A 10862-nucleotide genomic window follows, 5' to 3' on the forward strand; every position below is an offset into this window, starting at 1 on the left:
TTTCTTTCTAGACAAACCATCCAGAACATTACCATTGCACCAGTTCCATAAAACTCTTACCTTTTTCTCTCCATTATTGAAAAAGTTCAAATGAATCTAAACATTTTTCATATCATTCATTTTGAAATCATTCGGCAAACTAGAAGTTCAAATGTTTAGATTCAGTCCCTGAAAATTAAAAATGAGTGTTATAAGATTTGAGAAATGTGGGGTGTATGTAGAAAATATAAGGTGTATATTGAGAATGTGGGGTGTGGGGGTATTATGGGGAAGTATGTGGGGTGTATTAAGATAATTTTTAAGTGAAAAAGTAAATGCGAGGTGTATTAAGTATGTAGGGTTTATTCAACAATTTGTGGGGTGTTAATATAATAAGCCTTAAATTATATAGGAATTCATTCAATTTTTTTTTGGGCTTTTTTAACTTTAATTCTTCAAGAAGATTAAAATTTAAAATAAATCTGGTGTTAGATTACATATTGATTATAATCCCTTGATGTGTCCTTAATTCAAAATAATTAATGTGCATTTTATTTAATGTCTCCCATTAAATATTTAAATTTATTAATATACAAATTTGAATTCATTGACCAAAAAAGAGTTTTTTAATTTTTTAATTTTATTTAACATCTTCAAACTTGAAAGATTCAATTAATGTACCTAAATATTAGTACCGAAATGTGTGTACCAAAATGTATTATATTGAACTAATGTATTTAAATGTTAGTACCTAAATATATGTACCGAAATATATGCACCGAAATGTATTATATTAAATTAATGTACCTAAATGTGTGTACCGAAATGTTAGTACCTAAATGTATTATATTGAATTAATGTACTTAAATGTTTGTATCGAAATGTATGTACCGAAATGTGTGTACGTAAATTTATGCTCCGAAATGTATTATAATGAATTTAATGTACCTAAATGAAGAAGACAAAGTACATTGAAAATATATTGCATAACAAAAATTAGTTTATTTAAATGTTTACAACAAAATATATTACGATAAATGAAATGAAAATTATAATTATAATGAAATAAAATTAATACATTAAAAATTTGGAAGAAAAAGAGAAATAGTTAAAAAATCAAAATATACTTAATAAATGAGGTTATTAATGTATTAAGGGACTAAAATTAGATTTTGATCTTACACATGGTTTTAATCTAAAAATCATCTTTGCCAAGAATATATATATATATATATATATATATATATATATATATATATATATATATTATCACACGAAATTTATAAATCTTTAATTAATAATAAATGCCCTTCTCTCAAGAAATACCAAGAAGTGGCCTTCGTTTCAAATTCACTCTTATATATTCGAAAATCTTATTGATCTCTTCAGGAGTTCCAATTAATTTCATATTATCAACATATACCACCATTGCAAACCCATAATTTAAATTTTCCTAGTCAAAATTTCATTAAGACAATTATACCACGTCCTAATTGATGGAGTACATGTTCTATGATTGCGTAGTTGTTTTCGGCGAATTTAGTCATTTTGGCACTTTCATATAGGTATTGGCATCTAATTCCGCATATAAGTGTGCAGTGATGATGTCCATAAGACGCATGTCTAATTTTTTCTAAAACTACAATACTTATTAACTAACGAATAACAAGAGAATATTGTTGAAGGGCTTTCCTATTGGCTAGTCAGACGACCACCTGTTATACTACTAAAGTTTCGTTGGATGATATTTGCCTCCCAAGAAGGTTTGGGTCTTTGAAGGTTGCATTAGTGGAATAAAGTTCTTATGTGTAGACATGTTTGCCTTCTTTGTAAAGGTGACAATAATTTGTGGGTTAATTGGGTATCTATGTATCATCTTATGAGTAAATGCTTCGGGACTAGTATTCCTTCTCAATCTTGCTCTAGGTCAAGCTGTAGTTGACAGTAATATGAGTTGAATATTAGAGTGTGCGACAAACAAGATTACAAAATAATAAGAATGTTATTAAAGAAACAAAATGTCAATACAGAGCCTGACTTACTTATCAACCTAAATTACAAGCTATAATTATAGAAAACTAAACCTAAGAAATCCTAACTCGGATGGGCTAGGCCCAAATCCTAAACTAAGAAGCATAACTCAAATACTAAAATAAACATAAATACTAATATTTTCCAACAATATGAAAGTGAGTAGCATTGTAAACGATGTTCGATGAATACTTTTGAGGCGAGCCTTGGAATCAGAATTTTCATCAACAATATTCTTAATGTCAACTCTCGTAATAAAGTGAGGCCGCTCTGATAAAGTAACGGTATGTTCTTCACTTGGTCGTCTTGGCAACAAAGAGCCTCTGAACCTAAAGTTTCTTGGTCTAATCCGGCATGGTTCAATCAAAATGATCCTAGTGAGGCCTTTGTTCTTTGGCTTGCTACTACAGATATAATTCATGTTTACAACTTCAACATTGATCAAAGGTGTCCTTTGTAACTCTTAATTTGAATCCCACCAGCACCTCTTATTACTTTAGTCTAAAGTAAGGGGAACGCACTGTGCAATTTTGGCTCAATTTCCCTTTATTTACGAGTTTTCCACGGGGCTGAGGGGGTAACGGCATTGTGCAATTTTGGCCCAATTTCACTTTATTTAAGAGTTTGCCACCAAGCTGATTTCAGCCTAAATTTTGCTTTATTTACAAGATTGCCATTGGGCTTAAGAATGGGTCTTCACTCTTTGAGGCTTTTGACTCGAGGGGAGAGAGGGAAGGGCGATAGAAGGGTTGAGAGGGAGACGTTCGTCGGGATTTCGAGGAGAGGATTTTCAGGAGAGACGTGCGTTTGGATTTTGAGGATGGGAGGCCATGGCGCTACTTTTGATCCACGAGTGTGTGAGTCGTTGCTTCAGCCAAAACAAGTGCTCTCTCCATTTTTCATCTCTTCTATACTCAAACCCTAGCCACTCCACCTCTCTCTCCCAAACATAAGCAAACTCCATCTGAAGGCCAAAGAATCCAAAGGTAAATCCTTCGAACTCTTCGATTATGAACATCTGAAAGCCGAAGAATCCAAAGGTGCTCTCTCCATTAATTTAAATCGTCTTTTTTCCCTTTATTTCTTTTTCCTTTGCTTCGCTTTTGCTACTGCTTCTTCTTCTTCTTCTTCTTCTTCCCCCTTTTGGTTCCCCCCTCTCTTTCTTTATTTCTTCTAATATTTTCTCTCTCTCTTGCTATCTTCAAATCCCACAACAGTCTTTGGAGTTGGAGGCTTTTGCTCTGTTGGGTTTTTTTCCAATAACTCAAAGGGCCAAAAGGTATTCCCTTTTCATGTTCTTCTCTCCTAATTTCTTTAGGGTTAATTTCAGTTTTCTTATGCTATTTGCAATGGTGCTTTTTAGGGTTTAACTATTTGATTTCACATATTCATATTGAGGCAAATGCATCAATATCCAAAACTATTAGTTTGTTATAACAGTAAAGTGTTAGTTGAGATAAGTAGTGGTACAATATGTAATTAGTCGTAGTTAGCTAAGGGTATTGTTGTACAAAGCCAAGGGCTATATATATACTCTAGTGTAATAACATTATCAATCAATGAGAAACATTTTATCCTAATCCAATCTCTCTCTACTTTTCTCATTTTCTTTCTGATCTATTTTCTTAGTCAGGAAGATATTGGTTTTTACATGGTATCACGCTACCCTGCCTCACGACGATCAATCCTTTTTTGCTGTTAAATCGATGAATGGTCATTGATTTCTCTACTGATTTGTCTATTCTCTCTGTAATTTGTGTTCTAATTTGATCTCTATCAACTATGGCGTCGCCCTCGGATTCATCTTCTCCGATTGAATTAACATTGCCAAACCCTAATTCTTCCGGAATTTCTTCCACTTTCGAATTCATATACCTCTCTGACAATTTAGAATATCGGTAGTAGTCCCGATCAAACTGAAGCAATCAAACTATCTTTCATGGCGTGCCTTGTTTATGTTGATTCTCCACCGGTACAAACTCATCGGCATCATTGATGGCACTGAATCATGTATGCCGCCGCTCTTGCCTGATTGTTCTCTCAACTCTTCCTTCGAATTGTGGTATGAAAATGATCAAAACCTTCTTATTTGGTTGAACTCTACGCTATTTGAAGAAATTATTCCCTTCACTATTGGTGTTTCATCATCGTGTGATCTCTGGTTAAAACTTGAGCAGATATTTGGGGAAGTATTTGATGCTCACATTCATCAATTACGCTTTCATCTTCAAACTGTCCAAAAAGGTTCTCAATCGATCTCGAAATATCTGCAACAAATTAAGGAAATTTCTGATTCTATTGCAGTTGTTGGCGCTGCAGTTCCTGATAGTGATTTAATTGTAGCGATTCTTCATGGTTTACCTAAGGAATTTGAGTCCTTCATTGACTTGATTATGCTTCGAACCTCATCTACTTCCCTGGATGAACTTCATGGTCTACTATTTACAAAGGATCTATCTATGGCCCGCCGAAAGCAAGTTATATCATCCATCACCACTGAGCCCTTTCAGGCTTTTTCTGTGCAGTCTCAGGCACTTCTCCTCCCCACTCATTCACATGCATTTTCTATTCAACATGAGCCTCTGAACAATTCATTCAAGCATAATTCCAATCACGGTCGCAATAATAATAGCAACACCACCAGAAGGTTCAATCGAAGGAATTTTTCTCGTAATACCTATTCAGGCAACAATCAAAGCAATTTTTCTCGTGGCAACTATCAGGGTTCTCCTGGCAATTTTTAGTACTCATCATCTCACACAGGTTCTAAAGTTCCCAGTCAAATTTGTGGTTCCACCAGCCATGAGGCCATTAATTGCTTCGATCAGATGAACCCCAAGATCTTTGGAAAAGTACCACCTGCAAAATTGACTGCCTTCTGTGCTCATTACTTTTCTAAATCGAACCATTCTTGGTTGATCGACTCTGGCGCTACATCTCACATAACAAATGACATTTCTAATATCTCAGCTCATTCTCCCTATGCCGATGAAGATAAGGTTTATATTGGCGATGATAAAGGTTTGTCCATCTCTCATGTTGGTCATTCATCTTTGAATACTCCTCATGCTTCTTTTAAATTGAGCAATGTCTTACATGTTCCTCACATGACTCATTACTTGTTGTCAGCGTACCAATTCTTAAAAGACAATAATTATGCATTAACTCTTGACCCTGATGGATCCACTGTAAAGGATTGTATTTCGGGGAAGATGCTTTTGCGGGGTCTGGTTAAGGATGGATTATATCTCATTCAAGCATCCAACTCAACACCTACATTTCCTTCAGCTTTCATAAATGTCAAGGCTCCTGTCCAAGTTTGGCACCAACGACTGGGACATCCCTCTTCATCAATTTTTCGAAGAATCTTGTCTAGTAATAAAGTTGCACTACACGGAAAATCTGTTGTCGATTTCTTTTGTAATGATTGTGCTCTTGCTAAGAATCACAAACTTCCCTTTTGTGTTTCTAGTTCTTCATCCACTCAGTTTTAGAGTTGCTTCATTGTGACTTATAGGGACCTACCTCCAGTGTTTCACCTAGTGGTTTTCAGTATTATATGTTACTTGTTGATGATTACAGCAAGTATAACTAGTTTTTTTTTCCTTAAAAGCTAAGTCTGAAGCTTTTCATACATTTGTTGTATTCAAGTCTTATGTAGAGAACTATCTTGGTAATAAAATAAAGACTTTGCGTATGGATTCAAGGGGTGAGTTTACTTCCAATGTTTTTAACTCATTTCTCCAAACTCATGGCATTCTTCACCAGTTAAGTTGTCTCCATACACCTGAACAAAATGGTTGTGCAAAGAGAAAGCACATACATCTTGTTGAAACTGCAAGAACTCTACTTGTTGCCTCCAAGGCTCCTCATCTCGATTGGGTGGAAGCTTTCTCCTCAGCTTTATATTTGATTAATAGGCTGCCAATTTCTAGGTTGTCACAGTCTCCATGGGAATTACTCTTTCACAGGCCTCCTGACTATTTGCATTCCCTAGCTCAAACCTTATGTTCAATCAAAATTGGATCCCAAAAGTGAAGCTTGTGTATTTCTTGGTTATAGTTTACAACACAAGGGCTACAGATGTCTCAATCCAAATATTGGCATGATGTATATATCTAGACATGTTCTCTTTGATGAAGGCACTTATCCATTTCACAAGTCCACCAACCTATCATCAGCTCCCAATGCTTCTATTGGCTCACCATCGGTTAATTCACAATTTTCTGTGCCTATTTCTTAAATCAATTGGATATAAGCAATGTCTTCCTTCATGGTGATTTAAGAGAAGATGTGTATATGGAGCAACCTGCAGGTTTTATTGATCCCTCAAAGCCTCAGCATGTTTGCAAATTGAGAAAATTCCTTTATGGCCTAAAACTGGCACTAAGGGCATGGTTTGACAAATTATTTCAGGTCCTACAAACTTTTTGTTTTGCCCAATCTTCTTCATATGCATTTTATTTGTTCTCAAATGACCTACCTTGGTAATAGTGCTGGTATATGTAGATGATATACTTGTTACAAGTCCCAACATTGCCCCTCTATCAATCTTTTATTCAGAAATTGAGTGCCATTTCCAGTCAAAGATTTGGGCCCTTTGCACTACTTTCTGGGACTGGACGTTTAAATAACACCTGAGGGTATCTTTCTTCACGAAAGCAAGTATCTCATTGATCTCCTTTAAAAAACAAATATGGAAGGTTCTAAACCTTGCTACACTCCTCTCAGTTCTACCAAACTTGATCACAATGGTCCTCTTCTATCTAATTACGCTAATTACAGGTCTATTGTTGGTGGTCTCCAATATTTGCCTTAGACAAAACCTGATCTCTCCTTTGCAATGAATCAACTTTGCCAATTCATGCATGCTCCGAGAGACCAACATCTGCAGGTTGTTGAACGAGTTCTTCGATACTTGAAAGGAACAATTTCTTAAGGCATTTGGTTTAAAAAAAGTTATCTTCATCTCACTGCATACTCAAATGCCGATTGTGCAGGTTCCCTATTTGATTGTAGATTTACTAGTGGTTATAGTGTCTTTCTTGGTTCAAATCTAATCAGCTGGAGTGCAAAAAAATAAGCTATTATAGCTCGATCATCCACCGAAGTTGAGTATTGGTCCTTGGCACACACAGCTGCAAAGCTTACCTAGATATGCAAAATATTTCATGATATTGGCTTTCCTCTCAGTTCTACTCCTACCCTATGATGTGATAACGTCTCAACTATCTCTCTTGCTTCAAATCCTGTTTTTCATTCAAGAACCAAACATGTCGAAATAGATTATCACTATATTCGAGAGTTGATTCTTACAAATCTTATCAAAGTTAAGTTTGTTTGTAGGGAAGATCAGTTGGCCGATATTTACACCAAGTCTCTGTCCAAAAACAAGTTTTGTTACTTAAAATCCAAGCTTCCCATTGGCATTCTTGCTGAGTCCAATATTAGCTTGAGGGGGTGTATTAAGGTAAATGCCTCGGTATCTAAAACTGTTAGTTTGTCATAACAATAAAGTGTTAGTTGAGATGAATAGTGGTACAATATGCAATTAGTCATAGTTAGCTAAAGGTATTGTTGTACAAAGACAAGGGGTACACACACACACACACGCACACACTCTAGTGTAATAACATTATCAATCAATGAGAAACATTTTATCCTAATCCAATCTCTCTCTACTTTTCTCCTTTTCTCTCTAATCTGTTTTCTTAGTCAGGAAGATATTGGTTTCTACAATTCATTCTAGACAAATTAGGATTTGATAGGATTTTAATAGACTTTGAAATCTAGGTGTAGTTAATTAAAATTTTAGAAGAGGATTTTAAAATATTCTGAAATCATGATGTAGTTAAATTAGGATTTAAGAGGATTTTAAAAATCCATTCAAATTCAGAGGTAGTCAATTATGATTTTAAAAAAGTCCACACAAGTATAGGTGTAGTCAAAATCTCAAAGATTTAGTAGGATTTAATTAGGTGAAGGATTTTGATGGATTTTAAAGAGGTGATATAAATACCAAATGCCATCCAAAATTTAATCCTAACCCCTCTAATTCCTTTTCACGCCAGACGAAGATGAACAGGCCATTCCATCTATCTGTCAAGAAACTATCTTTTTCACCGATGCTCATATCGAGCAGAAGAAAGTGTCTGATGCCATTTGGCTTTTGATCTCTCTCAATACGACGCTATTCCTACTCCAGTCAAGTTGATTCTCTGAAATATCTCAGGTATGATTTTTCACCCAGACCTTGAAAATTTTCTTTTCATTTCTTCCAAACTTTGAATAATTTTTTTCTACGTTGTATGTTTCGAAAATGAACTTGTGGTTGTTGATTGAAACGGGAATCACAATTTATCTTTGTTTTGTGACTCTCTGCATTCCCAGTTCCACTTTCCACTTTTGTGGGTACTATGCATATTTAGCCTCCAAGTTGTTTGATTAAATGCCTCCAAGAAGTATATGGGAATCATATTGGTTGACTACTGCAACCTGCAAAGGTTCTAATAAGGGCACCTTCGAGTTAGGTCAGGTGACGCACTCAACTGCTTCAATGATTAGTAAATCTTTTTCCTTGTGTGTGATGCCCATGTAATTCATTTTGGTTTGTATATTGCACTATGTTGAATAAATAAGCAAGACATAGGCAACTGGTTGTACTTAAGGACAAGAAAAGCATTTATCAGTTGAGAAGAAGATGATGATGAATTGCTGGACAACAATTCAATTGATGTTAATTTATGATTTCCTTCTAGCTTTTATATAGTAGGAGTTTGACTATGACTGCAAACTATATTTATAATTGAATGGCTTTTGCTAAAACAGTTAGCAGACTCACTGATGAAGTGAAGAATTGGAAATTGAGACGCATAGAATAAGTGAGACAAATTCAGGATCTCCTCATCCAGTTTCATCTCCTGTACTTCGTGGAAGGGCTCCGCTGGCTCACAGGGACTTGTTTAGTCCAACTGAATATGTTAGTGCAAGGAGTCCAGCTCTTTCTGGTAGTAAGAGCTGAAAAGGTTCATAATGTAGTAGGAAGTCTGGACGTGTTCCGTTGATATGCAGTGTTTTAAATATAGTTATGCCAGAACGGATTGCACCTTATATGCAATGAAATGTGTTCTGAAAATTGTTGGTGGTGTAGGTGCAAACCTTTTTTTTTTTTTTTTAAACAAATGTTGCACTTTTGAGTAAATGGGGGACAATCATCCAGCAAATTCCACTTGTATTTTGCATGCAGATGTAATGAAATTTTTTGTTAAAATCAGTTATCATTGTATAGATTTTGGGTTTCGGATTTTGAATAAAGTAGCATTGCAACGAGGTTACGTTCTTATCTTCTTTTCCTTAAACTAGGAATAAGAAAAATTGCACCTACGTCTACTAAACATTGGGTTGTATCCCTAATTGCCCTAGGAAATCCATAAAAATCTTAAGAAATCCATGAAAAAACTTCATACAAATCTGTCAAAATCCAAAAGAATTGTAAACTCTATTAAAATCCTTTAAAATCTGTCATTGAAAAACAATCTATTAAAATCCTGAGAAATGCAAATTGACTACATCCCCTACATAGTTACATTTTAAATTTGTATTTCATAACTTGGTTACTTGATTCTAATGTCGATTCGTTACAACAGTAGCGAACTTTTTCTTTCAATAATTTAATCTGATGTAACTATGTTTTTGTGCTCTCATGTCTAGGTTGGTCGAGGACATGGGGAGAAGAGCATTTTGGAAATGGGTACGAAAGGAAATAAACTTGCTGAACTGCATTGTCATCTGTTGTTCTGGTTTTTCTTAGACAGGTTAACTTGCTCTCTCTTTGCAGTAAGGTGCACAAATATGGGAAAAGCACGACAGGGGAAAGCTGGGATATTGTTGTGGATGAGGAGACCTATTACGAGTAAGAGGCTGGACTTGGTTCTGGTTCTGGTTCTGTGCGCATATAGTATGTTGAAGCAGTCAAAAGGATTTCAGGGGAACCAAATATAAATAATTTAGATTACATCTTCTGGTATTGCTCTTACTGTAAAAGTAATTTTGATCTTTCACTTTTTGATGAAGGGCTGAGCCGCCTTACGGGTCGGCAGATGTTGTTGGTGACTGTAGCCAACTGCTGTCAATTAAGCCTCGGGAAAGGCCAGCCGGCGTCTACCTTGCCCTTGATATTGGATCATCGTCACCTTCAGTTGATGAACCACCAGATGGATTTTCTCCAATATCGTGTGGCTCAAAGAATTTTGTATGCATTTTTGCGTATTTTTGTACTCTGAATAATTCTAATCAAATTCCATTGCTCCTAAGCTAAGGTCAGAATTTGTAGCATATAAGGGAAGGTTAGCAGATACTTGCCAATTATCCAAAGCTGGATATTAAGGTCTTTAAGCTTAATATCTTTTGGTATGTGTAGCATCTGCTTGGAAAAGGTTTCAACTTTGATGTCTGTATGTGTTATTACTCTTCACTGATTGTCAAGAACTAGGATTAAAGAAAAGCGTCCTTTAAAGTTTAAACTGGAAGGGGGCAGGTTATAAATTACAGGTGAAATGAAACTAGAAATATATAGTCTTATGATTTGTGTCTAAAAACACAATAAAGAATATTACGTCCATCCATGATAACAATAAGATTGTTTTTTTATGTGGTTCACCATGAACCACCTCTTTTTGATCAGCTATTGTACTTGAATATGATTTTCAATTTGTTGGTGCTACAACAAAAACATGTCCTTAACTGTGACAAGTAAGCATTATAATTCCACTTTGTGGATTGATATTAAGTTGGCTTATGGAATAATATAAGGTCGTGTCATGGCTGAACATTTCTACATTCTTTATAGCTAG

General features: G+C 35.3%; 1 protein-coding gene across 1 annotated transcript; it reads left to right on the forward strand.

The window, feature by feature from the left end:
* Positions 1-8055: 8055 nt before the first annotated feature.
* On the forward strand, positions 8056-10487 carry LOC137741423 (uncharacterized). The gene is made up of 6 exons (XM_088680270.1): positions 8056-8242; positions 8401-8545; positions 9721-9760; positions 9848-9922; positions 10084-10261; positions 10430-10487. Exons 2-6 carry the CDS (start codon positions 8459-8461, stop codon positions 10485-10487), a joined length of 438 nt encoding a protein of 145 aa, XP_088536396.1. The 5' UTR covers positions 8056-8242; positions 8401-8458.
* Positions 10488-10862: the final 375 nt, after the last annotated feature.

Source organism: Pyrus communis, chromosome 11 (genome assembly GCF_041283825.1).
Source record: "Pyrus communis isolate YQ-2024b chromosome 11, ASM4128382v1, whole genome shotgun sequence".
Lineage (NCBI taxonomy): Eukaryota > Viridiplantae > Streptophyta > Magnoliopsida > Rosales > Rosaceae > Pyrus > Pyrus communis.

What these genes read in the sequence shown, in the direction of transcription:
- LOC137741423 (XM_088680270.1), top strand. Translation starts at nt 8,459, where the DNA reads ATGCCTCCAAGAAGTATATGGGAATCATATTGGTTGACTACTGCAACC. An exon ending in GCACCTTCGAGTTAGGTCAG is followed by an intron (nt 8,546 to 9,720) that starts GTGACGCACTCA and finishes TCTCATGTCTAG; the next exon opens with GTTGGTCGAGGACATGGGGA. An exon ending in CGTGTGGCTCAAAGAATTTT is followed by an intron (nt 10,262 to 10,429) that starts GTATGCATTTTT and finishes TGGTATGTGTAG; the next exon opens with CATCTGCTTGGAAAAGGTTT.